At 40.1% G+C, this 22168-nt stretch overlaps 1 protein-coding gene across 1 annotated transcript; it reads right to left on the bottom strand.

The window, feature by feature from the left end:
- Nucleotides 1–259: 259 nt before the first annotated feature.
- LOC134499505 (lipase member M-like) lies at nt 260–21189 on the bottom strand. The gene is made up of 9 exons (XM_063306169.1): nt 21088–21189; nt 20256–20373; nt 17342–17540; nt 13896–14005; nt 12170–12306; nt 10553–10699; nt 10002–10073; nt 6623–6688; nt 260–710 (listed from the first exon to the last, which is right to left on the bottom strand). Exons 1-9 carry the CDS (start codon nt 21187–21189, stop codon nt 477–479), a joined length of 1185 nt encoding a protein of 394 aa, XP_063162239.1. The 3' UTR covers nt 260–476.
- Nucleotides 21190–22168: the final 979 nt, after the last annotated feature.

The following is a 22168-nucleotide window of genomic DNA, read 5'->3' on the forward strand; positions in this document are numbered from 1 at the left end:
GACATCTGTATTGGATGAATCGTCATCACAGGCATAAAGTTGTGGTGTGGACTTAGCAAAATGCCTAAATATAGTTTTCAACTAGCTGGAAAAGTCTGACTAATGAAACACTCTGTACTTGTTGTGTTGGGTACACAACACTCTAAGGCTTCATTGCCAAAACCATTATAGGCATTGGCCCAGAAATAACTGTTCAGTGCAATGCATGACGAATAATGGCTGTTTCACACAGAAAAATGCTTTTTAATGTCCCTCAGCTAAACAAGGACAGCCAGATAGATTGGGGAAGAAAGTTTGTAATGAAAATAGAGCATAAGTGAGGAAGGAATAGGAGCGCAAAGTACCTGGAAGACATTTTCTGACAAAAGAGGATAGCAATATTTCAAAACTGATGTGGAAAATATAAACTGTTTATTTTCCACATCAGATCTGAAATACTGCTATCCTCTATTGCCAGATATAATTTCTATCTGTATTTATTTGTAGTTCTGCATTAGATGAAGAAGATCCTTGTGCAGGTATTTTGGAGCATCAAGGCCCACGATAAAATCACCATGGTTCCAGCTAGGAATATACTTATGGAAAACTAAGTTAGTAAGTTGAGGGAGCAGATGATCGATGTCCTTTGGCCTCACAACGAAGTCATTCCCACCATTCCAAACAGCTGTTGGCACAGTTATATCTTCAATTTTATAAAATGGAGGCTTGGTCTGTGGAAGAAGAGATGCAAAATATGAAAATATCCTTCAGCTTTCCTATCTTCCAGATATTTCACCTTTCAGCAATATCAACATTCTTGATGGCATGCATCTGGACCTGAAAAAAACATTCTTCTCAGTTCATTCTGTCCTGGCTAAGCAAAGACCATGCCAAGACAAGGAGAAAGTCTCTAGTGTTTTATTTAACTGCTATTGTAGACAGAAAATCCTACCAAACTGAAGAAGCTTGGGAAAACCCAGACAGATAAACCCCAAAAGTCAAGGCGGGTCTGTTCTGGGTTTCTTTGAATGACAGCTCAAAGTCTCTAAACTACACATGCGTTTTCCCCCCTGGATAGGGGCCTCCTCCTGCTCACCATCCGTACTCATGACACATTCCCTCTTACCTTCTATCATACTTAATTCTTATCTTGTGATTGATAAGTTACAAAGCTCTCACATTAAAGGCTTAATTAAACAGTACCTCAAGACTAATCACACCTGTATATTTTGCATCAGATCATACCAATTCAATCTTTTCAAAAATTGCTGAGAAAAATGCATTGATTGAAAATCAAGTATATTTTTACAAGTTATTTTTGTGTACCTGAAAATTTGAAATTTGCATTCACAAACACCCATGTATGTGTGTGTGATTAAATGGGGTATGATGAATTGTATTATGATATAGGAAAGTTGCATCCATAATATTTAGTACATTAGCAATTTAATAATTGAACACAGTGAAGCAAATTTTATAATACACTAATGCACAAAACTTCCAGGGAAGAAATGGCAGACTGAATACAGCTCCTAAAAACAGAGCTGACGACTGGGGCAGAGTAAACAGCCAGTGATGTTCTTCAATAGTTCCTCTCCAGACAAGGAGAGGACTTGAGTTCACCCACAAGTGCTCCAGACAGCTGCTCCTGAGGAGACCATGAGACAGCGGTCTCTGGTGAGTTTAGAGCTCTGGGAGATGAGGGAATAGCCATCTGGCTCAAACCACAGTCAGCACCTTTGAAAGGACTGTCAAGTTTGCATACTTCTTTTTCTAATCACTTTCAGAAATTGCTTGTTAACTGCTTTTCAGCTATTAGGAACCTTTGGATTGACATGTTTGACAGCATTGGGTAAGTTTCCTTCAATCCTTAGCAAAAGAAGTTTTAACTACAAATTTAAGAACTTTTTGTTGTTGTTGTTGTTGTTGGAATAAACAGCAAAAGGGTGATTAACAGCAAAAGAATAAACTTTGATTTTAGAAAGCTACAAATGGACTAAGGGGCCAGATAAATTTGGAATAACATTTTGGAATTAATTATTAAAGAATCCTTTCCATGGGAAAATGCTTTTGTTTTGAATTAAAATAATAATAATAAGATTTTAAAAATTGAACGCTAGCGGGAACTTCAGCAAAGGATCGTTACCTTGTCGTGGTGCTGGAGCTTGAGCACCTCAATGATGCCATGAGCTAAACCGTGAAGGGCCACCCAAGACGGGAAGGTCATGACAGAGAGGTCAGACTAAATGCGATCCCTGGGGAAGGTAATGGCAACCCACCCCAGTATTCTTCCCATGAAAACTAAATGGATCAGTACAACCAGAGATATGTCAGTATACCATTGGAATATGAGACCCCCAGGTCAGAAGATGGTCAAAATGCTACTGGGGAGGAACAGAGGATGAGTTCAGCTAGCCCCAGAAGTGATGACGCAGCTAGCTCAAAGCCAAAAGGACGGCTAGCGGCCGACGGTGCTGGTGGTGAACGGCGAATCCGATGTTCTAAGGATCAACACACCATTGGAACCTGGAATGTAAGATCTATGAGCCAGGGCAAATTGGATGTGGTTATTGGTGAGATGTCAAGATTAAAGATAGACATTTTGGGCGTCAGTGAACTGAAATGGACTGGAATGGGCCACTTCACATCAAATGACCACCAGATCTACTACTGTAGACAAGAGGACCACAGAAGAAATGGAGTAGCCTTCATAATTAATAGTCAAGTGGCTAAAGCAGGGCTTGGGTACAATCCAAAAAACAACAGAATGATCTCAATTTGAAATCAGGGCAAGCCATCTAACATCACAGTGATCCAAATATACGCCCCAACCACAGATGCTGAAGAAGCTGAAGTAGAGCAGTTCTATGAGGTCTGCAGCACCTACTGGACAACATGCCTAAAAGAGATGTTATTTTCATCACGGGAGACTGGAATGCTAAGGTGGGCAGTCAAATGACACCTGGAATTACAGGTAAGTATGGCCTGGGAGAACAAAATGAAGCAGGACATAGGCTGATAGAATTTGGCCAAGACAACTCACTCTGCATAACAAACACTCTCTTCCAACAACCTAAGAGACGGCTTTATACATGGACTTCACCAGATGGACAACACCGAAATCAGATTGACTACATCCTTTGCAGCCAAAGGTGGCGGACATCTATACAGACGGTAAAAACAAGACCTGGAGCTGACTGTAGTTCAGATCACAAACTTCTTATTGCACAATTTAGGATCAGACTAAAGAGATTAGGGAAGACTCACAGATCAGCTAGATATGAGCTCACTAATATTCCTAAGGAATATGCAGTGGAGGTGAAGAATAGCTTTAAGGGACTGGACTTAGTAGATAGGGTCCTGGAAGAACTCCGGACAGAAGTTTGCAACATTGTTCAGGAGGCGGCAACAAAATACATCCCAAAGAAAGAGAAAACCAAGAAGGCAAAATGGCTGTCTGCTGAGACACTAGAAGTAGCCCAAGAAAGAAGGAAAGCAAAAGGCAACAGTGATAGGGGGAGATATGCCCAATTAAATGCAGAATTCCAGAGGTTAGCCAGAAGAGATAAGGAATTATTTTTAAACAAGCAATGCGCAGAAGTGGAAGAAGACAATAGAATAGGAAGGACAAGAGACCTCTTCCAGAAAATTAGAAACATCGGAGGTCCATTCCAGGCCAAAATGGGTATGATCAAAAACAAAGATGGCAAGGACCTAACAGAAGAAGAAGAGATCAAGAAAAGGTGGCAAGAATATACAGAAGACCTGTATAGGAGGGATAACAATATTGGAGATAGCTTTGATGGTGTGGTCAGTGAGCTAGAGCCAAACATCCTGAAGAGTGAGGTTGAATGGGCCTTAAGAAGCATTGCTAACAACAAGGCAGCAGGAGACGACGGCATCCCAGCTGAACTGTTCAAAATCTTGCAAGATGATGCTGTCAAGGTAATGCATGCTATATGCCAGCAAATTTGGAAAACACAAGAATGGCCATCAGACTGGAAAAAATCAGCTTATATCCCCATACCAAAAAAGGGAAACACTAAAGAATGTTCAAACTATCGAACAGTGGCACTCATTTCACATGCCAGTAAGGTAATGCTCAAGATCCTGCAAGGTAGACTTCAGCAATTCATGGAGCAAGAATTGCCAGAGGTACAAGCTGGGTTTAGAAAAGGCAGAGGAACTAGGGACCAAATTGCCAATATCCGCTGGATAATGGAAAAAGCCAGGGAGTTTCAGAAAAACATCTATTTCTGTTTTATTGACTATTCTGAAGCCTTTGACTGTGCGGGCCATAACAAATTGTGGCAAGTTCTTAGCGGTAGGGGGATACCAAGTCATCTTGTATGCCTCCTGAAGAATCTGTATAACGACCAAGTAGCAACAGTAAGAACAGACCACGGAACAACAGACTGGTTTAAGATTAGGAAAGGAGTACGGCAGGGCTGTATACTCTCACCCTATCTATTCAACTTGTATGCAGAACACATCTTGTGACATGCTGGGCTTGAGGAATCCAAGGCTGGAGTTAAAATCTCTGGAAGAAACATTAACAATCTCAGATATGCAGATGATACCACTTTGATGGCTGAAAGCAAAGAGGAACTGAGGAGCCTTATGATGAACGTGAAAGAAGAAAGTGCAAAAGCTGGGTTGCAGGTAAACCTCAAAAAAATCAGGAGTATGGCAACCAGCTTGATTGATAACTGGCAAATAGAGGGAGAAAATGTAGAAGCAGTGAAAGACTTTGTATTTCTAGGTGCAAAGATTACTCCAGATGCTGACTGCAGTCAGGAAATCAGAAGGCGCTTAATCCTTGGGAGAAGAGCAATGACAAATCTCGATAAAATAGTTAAGAGCAGAGACATCACACTGACAACAAAGGTCCACATAGTTAAAGCAATGGTGTTCCCCGTAGTAACATATGGCTGCGAGAGCTGGACCATAAGGAAGGCTGAGAGAAGGAAGATCGATGCTTTTGAACTGTGGTGTTGGAGGAAAATTCTGAGAGTGCCTTGGACTGCAAGAAGATCAAACCAGTCCATCCTCCAGGAAATAAAGCCAGACTGCTCACTTGAGGGAATGATATTCAAGGCAAAACTGAAATATTTTGGCCACATAATGGGAAGACAGGATACCCTGGAGAAGATGCTGATGCTAGGAAGGGTGGAGGGCAAAAGGAAGAGGAGCCGTCCAAGGGCAAGGTGGATGGATGATATTCTAGAGGTGACGAACGCGTCCCTGGGGGAGCTGGGGGTGTTGACAACTGACAGGAAGCTCTGGCGTGGGCTGGTCCATGAAGTCACGAAGAGTCGGAAGTGACTAAACGAATAAACAACAAAACAGGAACTAGAAGGAACTAAAGATTGCAATAAAAGGAGAGGAACACTTAAGTTGATTTCTTGGTCTGCAGCTTTCATATTTTATTTTTTTTTGCCTTTGAGTCAGTGCTGACGCCTGGCAACTGCCAAGACAAGACCTTGCCACTGCCTGCTTCCTAGGGCTGAGAGAGAGTGACTGGTGCAAGGTCACCCAACTGGCTTCATGCCTAAGGCAGGACTAGAATTCATGGTCTCCTGGTTGCTAGCCTGGTGCCTTAGCAGCTACACCAAACTGGCTTTCTGGAAGACCCAGCATTCATCTTAGGACCTGATAAAGCAACATATAGCAGATGGGGGAAAATCCTGTTTTAAGAAGTTCCAACATGAAAGACTCAAAGGAAAACTTAAATCTGATCTATCAATCACACCTAAACCTTTCAATCTAGATAGAGGGCAGAGACCATCAAAGCATGGAAAAGTCAAATTCTGAAGATCATATCAGGAGCAGAAAAATACCCCCCTCAGGTGGCTTTATTGAAAAATTACCTGAGTTTTAAGCCTTTGCTAATCATTGTTTGTCTCTATTTTGTTATTCTATAACTTCTGCCCTTGTTCCATGCGTGTATTCCAGATTGAAGAAATGGTCAGCTGAGAAAAACTTCTTGAAATTAGTTGTCCAAATCCTATTTTTGTTTTTGTATCTCTCTTGGTTTTTCCTTCATGTTAGTTTCCTAATTTTGATCATGCAAGAAAAGACATGAATTTCTCTACTGAATCAGCCCACTCATTCTGAAAGCACTGTAACTTTAATTTAGCACACTTTTCTACCAGTTAGGCTACTCATAAAGTCAGAGACACTTGCCATTCCTTGCAAATTAAACCAGTGCAGATTGCATGAGTACTGATGGCGAGCTGGAAGGGGCCTCTATCCAGGGGGGAAAACACGTGCATAGTACTGAGGAATTAAGCAGCCATTCAAAGAGACACAGATCAGACCTGCCTTAGCCTTTGGGGTTTATATGTCTGGGTTTTTCCCACGCTTCTTCAGTTTGTTAGGATTCTGTTTTATGTAGCAGTAATAAACACTAGAGACCTACTCCTCGTCTCAGCATGATTTCTGACTGTTAGGACAGCAGAGAGGAAAGTGCTCTGGAACAGATTGGAGGGTAGGAGCATGCTGAATAGGCTTTCACCAAGAACCTGGGAAGTAGGAGGATTATGCATGGAAGTTGGGTGCCCGGAGGCCAATCTTCACACCTCTGAGTGTATGCATGCAAGCACATGCCCCATCACAAACATTATACCAATGTTCTCCTCACCATGTTGTAAACAGCTTTGTTCTTGTCTCCGTAGTCAAAATATTTAAATTCATTTGATTCTGAAACCTAAATTGGGAAGAAAGAGTTGTGTTGAGTTTGAAACTTGGCAAACTTTCACATTTTAATTTTTTTAATCTGAATTTTGAGATACATGCAAATTCAAAATCAAAGGATTTTAATTATCAGACCCTCTCTCCAATTTGTAAAAAAATTCATAAAATGGAAGATGCTCTATAAAAGGATATTTGGATATCCCTGTAGAGACATACAGGTATAGTCACTCCATTGCAAGTTACCTCCAATCCTAGGGAGCATCAAGCCAAGCAGATTTAGAAGTTCCCCTCCCCACCCCCTCAGTTGGGTTTGGGTCTTTCACAGGTCTCCATCAGCTCAAACCCAGCTTCTGTGACTTATTAATGAAAGATGTCATAAGCAAGACAAGTTCAATTCATGGGTTCATTTTCGACCTACTGCCCAGCTGCTATTTCACTAGATTTCTCTTATGTTCTTTGATGGTTCAGTGTGGGCCTGGATTGAGGTTCCTTATGCCAACTGATTCTCCTGTGATCATGATTTAATTTCCACCCTTTCTTAGAACATTGTAGGCTAGAAAGTAAAAAAGCTTGATGTCTCCTTCCTGTATTATATTACTACTCTGATGTTCTCCTCTTTCAAGAAAATATGGCTGATCTATTTTTGCCTGGATAAGTCCCCTATGTTCCCTATATTCAAGAAATATGTGAGTTTTGCAGGTGGGGGTAGTATAATGGTTTCCATTTAGTATTCTCTTGAGTATGCTTGAACCAGTTCAACCTTAGCTCTTCTCCTTAAATATTTTGCCTTACAATATCTTGTTTATAAATATTTATATCCCCCCTCTTTGCAGGCTCTGTGACATTAACAATCCCTGGGACATTTTAGACAATTATATTACTAATTTACTAAATTCATACACAGAAGTTCCAATAATATTTGCTGTCAATTTGATCACACATGTAGGAGGCAAGTCCTTTTTTAAATTGCTCTCATTCCCAAAAGAGAGTGTTCATTATCTCCAGACTCAACCATCTAAGAACAAGCATTGCAACATGGCAAGCTTTCAATTGGTACATTTGGCATATACTGTAGTCTGGACATTGTCACCTCCCCAAAAGTGAGAAACTACTGTCACCACAAATGCTTTTTCCTGGCAAGAATGACTAGGTTGTGCCAATTCTAGTGGGAAAACATAGTTCTTAAGATAGTTTGGCTTGACTGGTTAAGACCGGCATTTTAAATTTATTTATTTATTTATCAAATTTGTCACTGTCCATCTCCTCCCACCAGAGGGACTCTGGGCAGTTTACAATAAAAATAGTCAATTAAAACAATAGACTATAATAAAATATAATAATAATAAATTGCACCCAGAAAGCTTCAGGAAGCCACTGCATGGCCTGTAGCACAGGTGTGATATGCTCCCTCTCATGAGTGCTGGGTAATGCATTGGCTGCTGAATTTTGGCCCTACTGAAGGTTCTGAGTGTTCTTTAGAGGCAGCCCCATGTAGAGCACATAGTAGTATTCTAGGAGAGTGGTGATGAGGGCATGGGTCAATGTAGCAATGTCCTCTCATCCCAGGTAGGGTCACAACTGCCATCCCAGCTGAAGCTGGGCAAAGGATCCCTGGCCACAGCTTCCACTTGCTGTTCAAGCAGGAACTGCAAGTCTGGGAGGACCTCAAAGCACAGTCCTGCTCCCTAATGATACTGCTTCCCCACCAAGAGACACCACTGGAGCTGTCAAGTATTGTGATGAAAACTAACTGCATCTTGCTAGGGTTAAATTTTCTTTCCCATCTAGATCTCATTGGGACAAGACCTCAACAACCTCTCCAGAAGGGTAGAGATGTAAAGCAGAGTATCATCAGCCTACTAATGGTATGGAACTACAAATCACAAATGACCCTCATCCAGTGTTTCATGTAGATATTAATCAGTAGGGGGAGAAGAGGACTGGCTCCTGTGGCATCACACAAGTGAGCAGCTACTGATCTGACTTCTTTTCTCCTACCACCAACAACTGGAACTGGCCATTGAGGAAGAAGTGGAAGCATTGCAAAACTGTGTCCCCACTTCCAAACCCCAAAGAAAGCCTAGAAGGATACTATGGGATTGAAAGCCCCTAAGATGTCTAAAAGGACCTTTACTCTTCTCCAGATCCCAAGACAATCCATTCATTAGCACAACCAAAGCTATATCCATTCCATGCCCAGGCTCTGAACTCTAGGTCTAGATAATCAATTTCATCTAAGGCACTCTGTAGTTGGTCCTCACCACCTATGAAGAAACCAGATGTTAGTTATCTTACACACTGGATCCAGAGAAAGCCTCTTAAAGAGGGGGCATGCCACAGCTTCCTTCAAGGCTATCAGCAGCATCCCTCCTAAAAGGAGGCATTGACAATCTCCCAGATCCAGGGAACAATTTCCTCTTTGGCTACACAAGGAGCCAGGTAGGGCAATGGTCCAAGCACAAGTAGCAGAAGACATCCTAGAGAGCACCCTATCTACTTCCTCAGGGGCTACAGGGAAAAAAAATCCCACATAACATGGCAGGATGTTGTCCTACTCACCACTCTAGACCCTGTCCATGTGGAATCAAGACTCACATGAATCTGAGTGCCAAAATGCTGTGTCACAGTTTCAAGGAGGGGACACTCATCACTGCAGAGCAGGCCCAAACCTGGGCATATATCCATTCAGTCTTTGTCCTCCACTACCTTTCCTGTAGGCATCAATTCTGAAAACCAAAGGGCCACCTGGGATTTGTTGACAGAGAGAAGCTGCTCAAGAAGAATTTCTTCAAAGGCTCAAGATGACTCCTGCTGTCAATGGTGAACAAGCTCTTCACGGACTTACCCATCAGATTGTTGAAAAAATCCCCAAGAGCCTACTAGAAACCATCCATAAAGCACCTGGTGTGGATTCTCAGAAAAATCACAGGCAGACATCAATTGCAACAGTCTGGGAAATGATTTGACCATGACAAAGGGGTGATGGCAATGTCCTCCATACCCAGATCGCATGACAACTGCTCTGAAGTGAAACTAAGGTCTAAGACATGGTCACTTATGTGTCTTGTGTCTGAAATTACTGTGGACAAGCCCACAGTTGCCATGGAGGCCATGAACCACAGCCGGCCTCCATCACCAATACTACCATGTTTTAGCAAATGATTTCAGGATTAAGGCCAATGATATTGAATTCATTTTTAAAAGAAGTTCTTGGAAAAGAAACTTAAACATGCACCGGTGTATACCTGATACTAAACATGTAATCAAATAGCAGCACCGACCTTTCTATTTTGACTTGCAAAGAAAATTGGAAAATGAAACTTTACCTGGGTCCAATGAAATACAGTTTTCACAGAAGCAAAATCAGGGTAAATGCCAAGATAAAGATCGACTCGACTCTGGAAAAACAATAAACAGGGAATAATTGAAACGTTTGTATACGGTTGGATTTGGCAGTGCTGAGGCTGCATCAATTAAGCCTCTTAGAGCAAAAAAAGAGGTAGGCAGATTCCTTTACTCTTCTGTCTGAGAGAGGCTATTCAGTGCCAGCTGACAGTGACCTGAAAATTTCAAGCCAAGGGGCACACTTTTGCCTCATTATTGGCCAACACCCACCAAACAGGGTTTCCGCAGGAAAGGGGGTCAAAACAGTCAAGATGGCATCTGCAACTGTGCAGTCAAGGCTACATAGGATTATAACAAATGAAAACAAACACATTGAATAAGTTGCTGCGACAGTTAAATTTTGAAGTGTTGTAAGCAAAAATAAGCACAGAAATCAAGATATACTATTATTGCAAAGATAAGCATAAATTGCCATATTAAAAATAAATATTTTTTATTTATCTAAAGAAAAAAAACCCCACAATCCACTTACCATATTTATATTGTTTTCATTAAAACCCGCAAAAGAGAAAAATACTTGGGTGCAAAGCTGGTCTATTGCTGGGTAGCTGCACAGATTGGCAGTGATATTTTTGGCCTGGTTGCTTAGCATACTGAATTCTTTATTGCCCCATAAATACTGTAAAATACAAATACATACATTATAGCAAATTTCAACAGAAGCAGGTCTAACAATGGTTGGGATGGTGCCTCATTTAATTCAGCGAATTCAATATAGCCGTTGATTCTCTGGATTATTTTAACAATATTTTGAGAGATGCATTCAATCTTCATTTCTTTACTTATGGGATTTATGCCCACTATAATCAGTGGGTGTAACTTACAACATTCATCAATATAAAGCCGTCCGTCGATCATTCCATCCATGATAAAAGAGAAAAGGAAAAAAACAGAATAATGTAACAAATGAAGCCTAACACACACAATACTGTGTGAGAACAACTCATAACTCAAAGGCTTTCTGGAAAAGCTGTTTTTTTACTAGCTAATGGAAATTGAACAGCATAGCAAAAGGACAAACCATATTTCTGCAGAGAGGCTAAAGTTTAGGAGCACTGACCACAAACCAGGATATGTAAGATCTGCTCCCCTCACTTTTTGAAAGTGGGGAACGATTAATAGGTTCTCCAGGGAGATGTCTATTAGGCAGGTTGAAACTGTTTGCAGGATGCAGAGCAAAACTTTTAAAGAAAAGACTCCTGGTGCTTGGCCTTTCTCGTTTTTATTTGTTTAATCAGTTTTATCAAAGCATTTTAGAAGAGAAGTTGAAATTAAACCCTGTAATAAGATCAAGCAAATAAGACACAAATGTAGAACAAGGAGAAAAAATAATTGGCTGGTGGGGGAACAGGACATAGATTTAAAAAATCAGGGAAAAATAACTGGGAGTGAATAAAAATTGCCTTTTTAAAAAATTGTACACTATTTGTGGAAACAACAAAGAATGGTTTCTGAATGTTTCCCAAGAATTCTTCAAGAATTTGGGAATTCCAACTTAGAAGTATTTTTTGAAAAGATAAACAATCTTCTGGAAATTTCATCCTGCTTAATACTGAGTGCAAATGTATTGTCCAATCATACTTTAGATGAAGCAACTGGTTAAAAAGAATGGACAGAAAGAAATGGAGACAAGACTATTTATTTCTTCAGCAATACTTTTAAAAAAAATATTGTGCATGTGGCTTCACGTAAAATTCTCAACCATCTTTGTGAAAGGCAAAATGGGGAAAGCAACATTTTGTCAAATATTCTCTCAAGGGGAGATGAACATCTCTAATAATGTAGAAGGGCCCCCCAAAGGAACAAACATTTATGAAGAAATGTCAGTTCTGAAAATTTCTGTCCAGTTTTGTTGTCACATTATGTAGCATCGTATGCATGAGGGGGAATTCATTGAGTCATTTTTTGTCTGTTTAAGTGCAGATGGCTGAAAAAAAATCCCCACCAGTTCTGAGGATAAAGGAGTTGGATATTAAACAGAGATTTATACGCCGTTGCCAAATTATATGAATGGCAGGAGTGATAGCCCATCTGCACTTCTATACTGAATCATTTAGTTTAAGAATGGAAACCTATGAGAAATACCTACTCTTTTAACTTTGTAGGGAAGTAGTAAAATATATTTTGTTATTCCCTTGATGTCCTCCAGTGTGTATGCAGGTCCAAGGCACATTAAAAGCTTTACTTTCTGAGCAAGCTGTGGCGAGGTTGAAAAAGTAATAAGACCTGAAAGAAAGGTAAGTTTAAAAAATGGGAGCCAAGCTAAATTTAGGCCAAAACACCATATCGATATTTGTATTGATCTTTAAGTGATGGTGTCTGCAATGCTTGCTTTGTTCCAAGACTGACAGAAACATACAGGACAGGCTTGCAAGAAAGAGTCACTCATCATCATCATCACCACCATCATCATCATCATCCTGTTGTTGTTATTATTATTATTATTATTATTCAAATTTAATTACCGCCCATCTCCCCCAAAAGAGGGACTCTGGGCAGTTATTGTTGTTACAAAAGTGGCTTTCTTTTCTCTGCAGCAGAGTATCAGAATTGGGTTGATTTCCTTTGAAGATGGAATATTGGGAATAGAAAGGAATTCTAGATCAGAAGAGTTGTGAATTAATGGGATATAATTAAAATAGAAGAGGGCTGGAAACACGAGCCTATTTGCTGTTAAGCCTTAGACAGGGGGTGGGGAGAAGACTAATAAAAGGATCTGAGAGGGCTTTGCTTCTACCCAGGCATCTAGTAGTTAAATGCTAAGGATAATCTAATTATCTTCAGCAGGGACCATGGGCCACCAAGTTCTACCCAGTTGTGTGATTAATATCTAATGACCAAATGCCAAACCTTAGCAATGTTTGTGATTAGTCTCACAAAGCCTTGATATCCATATTTTGCTTAACTTCAAGGTTAAGGTTTCAATCCTATCCTTTCCAATAATTTCTCTGTATTACTGCCATGCCTCTAACAGGCATCTAAAGCCTTTATACATAATGGGCTTAGTTTCTTCACCACCACAGCATCTTTCAGAAAAAAGAGAAAGAAAGGGATCGGTTATTTGCATTTATCCTTTTCTCTAACTCTGTTCTGTATATATCTTTCAGTAGCTCAAGGTAGACTTCTTGCTCTCAAGAAACTATTATACTCTAACCTCTGGCGTATACTTATAGCCATCATCTCTTCATTATTTCACAATAGGGTCTTTTCTCCTTAGTGCAGAGGAAAGCAATTTGTGGTTGTATAGGTGTTGTGGAACTTCACTCCCAACAATTCATTCAGTTTAGCCACTGATGGGAGACTGTGGGAGTTGTATCTCAGCAACAGCTGGAGAATCATGGGTTACCCATCCATAGCAGCCAAGCAAAACATTACCAGCCTGAGCCAAATGCTATTTATGTATACAACCTATCTTTCTGACAACCCCTTTTTTATATATATAATAAAACTGGACATTCTTGATTCTACAAACTGGCCTGTTGTTTCTTTCCTAATTTCCCTTGGCATAAATATAACCTCATTGTTTTGGGTCAGGCTGTTTTCCTCATTTTGATAAAGATTTAAAGTAACAAAAGAAATACTTTTCTAAATGTTTTCTACAGCCTACCACTTAGTGATTTCAAGGGAGAAAGGCAATAGATCTAAGATACAAAAAAGATAGTATTTCCCATAGTTTGTGATTAACATAGAATTTACCACCATTCCCATCAAGAAGCTATACTACTTATCATTAAACATCTATGATTCTATGATGCATTGATCATTAATTATTCAAGAAGGATGCAAAGATGAAATATGATTCATTCTTAACTTACCCAGTGAAGCACCTTGGGAATGACCAATGTAATATAAACTATCTTGCTTTGTCTTCTGCAGTATAAAGTTTATAGACGCAGGAATATCATAAATTCCCATTTCATGAAAACTGTAATGGAGGCACACATACAAAGACACAAAACACTGCTGACATTTATTCTGTACAATAGGTTAAGGGTACAAAATCAGAAGGCTGCAAGTTTTTTTTTTTGTTCATTTGTTTGTTTTATGTAAACTACAGAAGTGAAGAAAACTAATTTTTAATTACATGTTTGGTATTTTGCTTAAACTAACCCCATTAGATTTCCAGAGTAGTAGCTGTCTTTTTAATCATTTCATTATCAAATTTCTAGCATGGCTGATCCCTCATTGATACATTTTGTTACTGGTCTGACTTGTTTTTAATTATTAAGGCAAATCCTATGCATTATGCAGAAGAACTTGTGACCCCCCCGTTGTATAGATGAGGCAGTTTGGGCTTGTTGTTGTTTATTCGTTTAGTCGCTTCCGACTCTTCGTGACTTCATGGACCAGACCACACCAGAACTTCCTGTCGGTCGTCAACACCCCCAGCTCCCCCAGGGACGAGTCCGTCACTTCTAGAATATCATCCATCCACCTTGCCCTTGGTCGGCCCCTCTTCCTTTTGCCCTCCACTCTCCCTAGCATCAGCATCTTCTCCAGGGTGTCCTGTCTTCTCATTATGTGGCAAAAGTATTTCAGTTTTGCCTTTAATATCGTTCCCTCAAGTGAGCAGTCTGGCTTTATTTCCTGGAGAATGGCCTGGTTTGATCTCCTGGCAGTCCAAGGCACTCTCAGAATTTTCCTCCAACACCACAGTTCAAAAGGATCGATCTTCCTTCGCTCACCCTTCCTTATGGTCCAGCTCTCGCAGCCATATGTTACTACGGGGAACACCATTGCTTTAACTATGCAGGCCTTTGTTGTCAGTGTGATGTCTCTGCTCTTAACTATTTTATCGAGATTTGTCATTGCTCTTCTCCCAAGGATTAAACGTCTTCTAATTTCCTGACTGCAGTCAGCATCTGGAGTAATCTTTGCACCTAGAAATACAAAGTCTTTCACTGCTTCTACATTTTCTCCCTCTATTTGCCAGTTATCAATCAAGCTGGTTGCCATACTCCTGGTTTTTTTGAGGTTTAGCTGCAAGCCAGCTTTTGCACTTTCTTCTTTCACCTTCATCATAAGGCTCCTCAGTTCCTCTTTGCTTTCAGCCATCAAAGTGGTATCATCTGCATATCTGAGATTGTTAATGTTTCTTCCAGAGATTTTAACTCCAGCCTTGGATTCCTCAAGCCCAGCATGTCGCAAGATGTGTTCTGCGTACAAGTTGAATAGGTAGGGTGAGAGTATACAGCCGTACTCCTTTCCCAATCTTAAACCAGTCCGTTGTTCCGTGGTCTGTTCTTACCATTGCTACTTGGTCGTGATACAGATTCTTCAGGAGGCAGACAAGATGACTTGGTATCCCCATACCACTAAGAACTTGCCACAATTTGTTATGGTCCACACAGTCAAAGGCTTTAGAATAGTCAATAAAACAGAAATAGATGTTTTTCTGAAACTCCCTGGCTTTTTCCATTATCCAGCGGATATTGGCAATCGGTCCCTAGTTCCTCTGCCTTTTCTAAACCCAGCTTGTACACCTGTCAATTCTCGCTCCATGAATTGCTGAAGTCTACCTTGCAGGATCTTGAGCATTACCTTACTGGCATGTGAAATGAGTGCCACTGTTCGATAGTTTGAACATTCTTTAGTGTTTCCCTTTTTTGGTATGGGGATATAAGCTGATTTTTTCCAGTCTGATGGCCATTCTTGTGTTTTCCAAATTTGCTGGCATATAGCTTGACAGCATCATCTTGCAAGATTTTGAACAGTTCAGCTGGGATGCCATCGTCTCCTGCTGCCTTGTTGTTAGCAATGCTTCTTAAGGCCCATTTAACCACACTCTTCAGGATGTCTGGCTCTAGCTTACTGACCACACTGTCAAAGCTATCCCCGATATTGTTATCCTTCCTATACAGGTCTCCTGTATATTCTTGCCACCTTTTCTTGATCTCTTCTTCTTCTGTTAGGTCCTTGCCATCTTTGTTTTTAAGTTTTGCATTTAATTGGGCATATCTCCCCCTATTACTGTTGCCTTTTGCTTTCCTTCTTTCTTGGGCTACTTCTAGTGTCTCAGCAGACAGCCATTTTGCCTTCTTGGTTTTCTCTTTCTTTGGGATGTATTTTGTTGCCGCCTCCTGAACAATGTTGCAAACTTCTGTCCATAGTTCTTCTGGGACCCTATCTACTAAGTCCAGTCCCTTAAATCTATTCTTCACCTCCACTGCATATTCCTTAGGAATATTAGTGAGCTCATATCTAGCTGATCTGTGGGTCTTCCCTAATCTCTTTAGTCTGATCCTAAATTGTGCAAGAAGAAGTTCATGATCTGAACTACAGTCAGCTCCAGGCCTTGTTTTTACCGACTGTACAGATGTCCGCCACCTTTGGCTGCAAAGGATGTAATCAATCTGATTTTGGTGTTGTCCATCTGGTGAAGTCCATGTATAAAGCCGTCTCTTAGGTTGTTGGAAGAGAGTGTTTGTTATGCAGAGTGAGTTGTCTTGGCAAAATTCTATCAGCCTATGTCCTGCTTCGTTTTGTTCTCCCAGGCCATGCTTACCTGTAATTCCAGGTGTCAACTGACGGCTCACCTTAGCATTCCAGTTTGGGCTACATAGGAACTTGTTATGGTCCTTCAAGTCAACCTTAACTCCTGATGACTACATGGACAAGTCCCTGCAGTTTTCCTGGCAACATTTCAGAAGTGGTTTCCCATTGTCTTCTTCCCAGTGGGCTTTTGTACCTAAGGAAGGGCTGGAATTCATAATCTTCCAGCTTCTAGTCCAAAGATGTTCATCACTAAACCAAACTGGGTCTGATGTAGTAAATACATTTTAATATTTAATTTGGTATTAATGTAAATTAAAGTTTAACACTAATTTATCAACACTAGGAAGCAAGTGCTCCCTTGCACTTTGATCTTCAGAGCTCATGGAGCACTTTTTCCTTTCCTTGGAAAAAGTGCAGGGAGCCATGTGTAGTACAGCTGCTTCAAAGTGTTGAACACAGGTATAACATTCATACTCATTCATTTGTGTGCTTCAAATTACATTTTAAACATAAAATCTGAAGTGCTGAAAAGCCTTAATGAATACCTGATATTAAAAGCGGAAGAAAATTTTGTTACGTTCTGATGGGCTCCCTAAAATAGTATCAGAAATCCAATGAATCTGACAATTCATATTATGAATATAGAATACAATCTCAAAAGCTACTAAAGGTTACATCTTCTCTCATTCTACAAGACCTGACTCATTTTTTTCTGGCAAAATAACTGCTTTTATTTGGTTGCTATACAAACAGTTTCTGGCTTTACCTGAAATCCCAAAATTCTTCTTGGTCAATTGTTAGGTTCTGATGTCTTCTAGACCATGTAGACCCTCTGTTATTTATTATCCAAACATCATAGCCAGCATCTGCTAAAACAAATCCCAGGCTATTGCTGGGAAGATTGATAAGCCAACATCTTCCTTCAGTTATCAAACCAGGTACCAATAACACAACTGGTTTAGGCCCTTGAAAAGAAACAACATTAGACATTATATCATCTGAGGGTCATTCCAGCAAGGAACATAGTATTTTTATAAACATGGAGCATCACAATTCCTATATGTTTCTGATGTCTATGGAACCTTGAAGCTCAGTATAAGCCGACATATATGAGGGCTGAATGAAAGTAATGTTTTCAATTTTATCAATTGCCAACAGATGGCAGTACTGACAAGCTAGAAGCTCTGATGTGTTCCTTAGTACCTCTGATGCGTTCACTTCAGTTAGTGGAAAGTTGCTATGAGAAAAGTTTTGTTGCTATTGTTTGTGAATGGAAGCCCTAGTGAGACTCATCAGTACACTTTAAACAATGTGCCATGATTGAATTTTTAATTGCCAAAGAAGTCCCTCCAAATGAAATTCACAGTTGAATGCAGGTAGTTTATGATGATGACTACGTTGACAGGAGTACTGTGCATTACTGGGTCAAAAAATGCAAAGATGGTGAATCTTGAACTTATTTGTATGATCCAGAGTGAAGTGGACAACCTGTGACAGCAACCACTGAGTTTCACACGAGAAAGGTTAATAAATTGATTAAGGACAATCAGCAGATCACTGAAAGGGAAGCTGCTGTCAAGCTTGGCATTTCACAAGAATATGCTGGTTGCATTATTTATATTCTGCAATATTGGAAATTTTGTGCAAGATGGGTTCTTCATGTGCTGATGGCAGAGAGGAAAGCTTCAATGGTTGAAATTTTCCAGCAGTTGTCATGCTATGAGAATGAAGATGAGGAATTTCTTCACAGCATCATAACAGCTGTTGAATCATGGGCTCATTATAAAATCAGTCCAGGAAATATGATCACAAAGCTTCACCTGCAGGGAAAAAGAATTGAAGGAATACCTTTGTGAGCATCTGTCTTATTCAAATGAAGAGATGGAAAGGACTGTCAGCATCTGCTTGAAAAAACAAAATGTGGAGGTCTTTTGTGGTGGCTTTAAGAAGCTTGTCTGTCATTGGCAGCAGTATGGTGATGATTACATGGAGAAATAAATACAGGGTAATGAGGGCACATTTCGAGGATTATTTTCCTGTTTTGTTTATTAAAAGATCCTATTTAAGCTAAAATTAAGGAAGTGGGGGCATTACTTTTCATTCAACCCTTATATACCATTTTTCCTCACAAGGGGGCTTGCAATAGAACTGAGCCCAAGTAAGGGTCACAATAAAAACAATCTACAACAGAATATGCTGTAAGAAGCACTGTTTACAAAGTTAGAAAAACAATAAAGTAGCAGCATTTCACTGCACTATTAAAACTATTTATCAAGAGCAGCAGTTTTGGTCATTCCAAAGCAATCGGACTGTGGAGAAAGACAGAAATCAGTGATAATCTCACCAGAAAGGAGTTCCAAAAATGGAGTACCATCAATGAGCAGACCTTGGTGCCACCAAAACCCACAAAAAGAAATGCAGTAGGGCCTCCCCAGCTAATTGTAAGTTATAGATCGGATGGCATCAGTAGAGGAAATTTTTTCAAGTCCTTGAATCCTAAGCACTTCAGTTTTTGCAAAATACTGTCCACATCTTGACCTGGGGCCATTACAGCACACACAATTTCCATGAGTCATGATATATGTATACAGTATATATTGCAAAATTAAGATTTCACAAGAGAAAGCCTCCTCCTACCTTGAGTGCAGTGAATTGTTTATTTTATTTTTATTTTGTGTTGTAGCTGCTCTGGGAAAATCTGGGTCTGATTTTATAATCATGATAAAATACATTATGCACCATACTAGTTCCAGTTTCTTTAGTGGCAATGGAAGTTTGATGCACATCTATCATCTGTCTACAGTATGTGCATACATTTTGGGGCAAGGGGAACTAGTCCCTGCAGTTTTTTTGACAAGTCTTTTGGGAAGTGGTTTGCCATTGCCTCCTTCCTAGGGCTGAGAGAGAGTGACTGGCCCAAGGTCACCCAGCTGGCTTTGTGCCTAAGGCGGGACTAGAACTCACCATCTCCTGGTTTCTAGCCTGATGCCTTAGCCACTACACCAAATTGGCTCTCATCTACATCTATATCATCTACATACACACATACAAAACCTCTTGCATGGAGGTGTATTTCAGAATGAAGTAGCTGAGACAGGCCTCCACAGGGTCTTCCTGATTTCACCAGAATTATGAAAGTTCTGCCCCATTGGGTGCTACATTGCAATGGAGACAGAAAAGAAGCAGGGATTGCACTGTGGCATCATAATGCTGCGTACATTACTCTGATCTTCCTTTTCTCCTCTCAATGTGGATGCAGCTGAGCTGAGAGAAGGGCATAACTTTAATCTAGCCCATTCAAAATAGTCCCTATTTAACCGAGAAACATTTATGCTTACTCCAGTGTAAGTAAATGGATGAAAGCCAGCCACAGAGCACATGATAAGAACAACTTGGAGTTTGTTCCCAAATTGACTGGGAAGAGTGAATAGAAATTATCACAATGCATTAATTATTACAATTAATGACAGATTAAGTCCTAATTAAAGGACACCAGACTGGAAAAAGTACCTGACCTTGTCCACACCTGTTCCTTCTTTTGCTCAAATTTCCACCTATCAACTCACAACACTGAAACTCCCTTCCCTCACTGCCTGTCATGTATTAAAAAGTGAATCCAGGAGAAATGACTGTCCTTGCCTTAGAAATGACACCACAGTAATAATTCATCTCCAAAATACCTGTCTTTTCAGGACTGTGTATTCCATTAGGAATTCTGTTTGCTTTGAGATAATAGCCATCACTTGTCAAGATTTCATATTCTTCACTAGGGTATCCCCAATACTGAATAATTTGACTCTGCAAGAAAAATAAATAAATCAACAACACCTTGCAAAAGCTAGACAGTGTTCAGCAACATTACTACCCTAATCATTCATAATATGACAAACTTTTTTTTAAAAAAAACTGGTCATTATCTAAGTGTTTTCTCTGTTCTTTTACTACATTAAACTGCCCCTCTTCTTACACTCCCAGTGTGTGGGAATAGGAGGGTATAATCCAGTGTTTTTCAAACTTGGCAACTTGAAGATGTCTGGACTTCAGCTCCCAGAATTTCACGTTGGCTGGGGAATTCTGGGAGTTGAAGTGCACACATCTTTAAGTTGCCAAGCGTGGGAAACACTGATATAATCTTTCTCTCCTTGCCCAGTGGGTTCTCTGTGAACATAGGGTTCATGCTAAGCCAGCAACATCCTTTCCATACTCTGAAGTAGTCATAGTCAATCTACCCAAGACAGAACTGGTAGCTTGGAAGAAACACAATTTACAGAAGGAGATTTAGCAGTTTTGCCATAAAGATGACAAGCCTTTTTAACATGGTCAGTGTGAGTTACTCAATTAATCTGGAAAGGAAACTTGAATAAAATATTTCAAAACTGTCTCCTGGAACAACCAAAAAAGTCAGGAACTTCTGTCCAGGAAACTCTTTTTCTTGAGAAACTGGTTGAATAAAAAATGAGGATCCCTTCCTCTTTACCACCACTTCTAAATGCATCTGGATAAGCAATTTACAATGTTCATCAAACGTTGCGGATGCAAATGTCTTCCGCTTATGGATTCTCCTGAGGTCACTGCTTGTTGGATTAAGCATGTTACAGCCAAAGCCAGCCACATTGTGGGTCTCTGTAAATCAAGAACATGCAGATGAGTTGTAAAGCCAGTCTGTGTCAGTACAGGCCCATTAACGAATCAACTAATAGAACAGAAAAATCAAACTACCGCCATAACTGATCTTTGTGTAAGGTTGTAAATGCTCACTGGTTGTGAAGCACCTGAATGGTGATCATGGGACCACGGGACACTGTGATGGTCATAAATGCAAGGCTTGGTCACAAAGCTATTGTTTTACACCATCATAACTTTGAACAGTCACTAAACAAGGCAGTTGGCAAGCAAGGACTACCTGTATGCTAATTGAATGTTACATTTCTGGGCTAATCCTGCTGTCACGGCAAAATAATCCAACAAACTGGAGAGTATCCTAACAGTGTTTTATTAGTCTAAAGCTAGGAGGTTACAATGAGCCACTGCTCTCTTCCAAAGAGAAGTGCCAAGACTAAGAGCCATGAGTTTACATAGTCCTCATACAGTACTGTATATCAATTGTATGTAATGCATTGATCAAAGACAGTTTGAGCATGTGCACATACTAGCAGCAGATCCCCAATACAAAAAGAATTGCTTTACAAGTGATAAGGACACAAGGGGGCCACAAAGGAAGACTTCACAGACACATTCCTAAGAATGCATCTTAATGACTTTGATATGTTTGTTGAGGCTCAGTTGTTATTCTAACAGGGTGACCCTGTGTTTTACAACAGGAAGAGATAAGGGGCCCTAGTCACAATTAGTTACCAACAGGCACAGAATGGCACAATAATTCAACTCCATTTTTAAGGATGTTAGAGGAGAGGTACAGAGAAGGACATCTATGAACCTAGAGAAACAAACAGCAGTACTATACTTATAGAAATAAACATACACATTGACTCAACCTGAGTTCTTACTTAGCTCTCAATGTTATGCATGTGGGCTTAAGGCTAACCAATGATTTCGCTCTTGTATCAAGGAGATCTTTAATCGCACCACAAAG

Source organism: Candoia aspera, chromosome 6, assembly GCF_035149785.1.
Source record: "Candoia aspera isolate rCanAsp1 chromosome 6, rCanAsp1.hap2, whole genome shotgun sequence".
NCBI lineage: Eukaryota > Metazoa > Chordata > Lepidosauria > Squamata > Boidae > Candoia > Candoia aspera.

Coding starts and splice junctions, on each gene's coding strand:
- LOC134499505 (XM_063306169.1), bottom strand. CDS start 21,189: ATGTGGCTGGCTTTGGCTGTAACATGCTTAATCCAACAAGCAGTGACC. Junction 10,074..10,552: donor ATGAAAACAATATAAATATG/GTAAGTGGATTG, acceptor TTGTTTTTCCAG/AGTCGAGTCGATCTTTATCT. Junction 6,689..10,001: donor CTGTATTTCATTGGACCCAG/GTAAAGTTTCAT, acceptor TTCCCAATTTAG/GTTTCAGAATCAAATGAATT.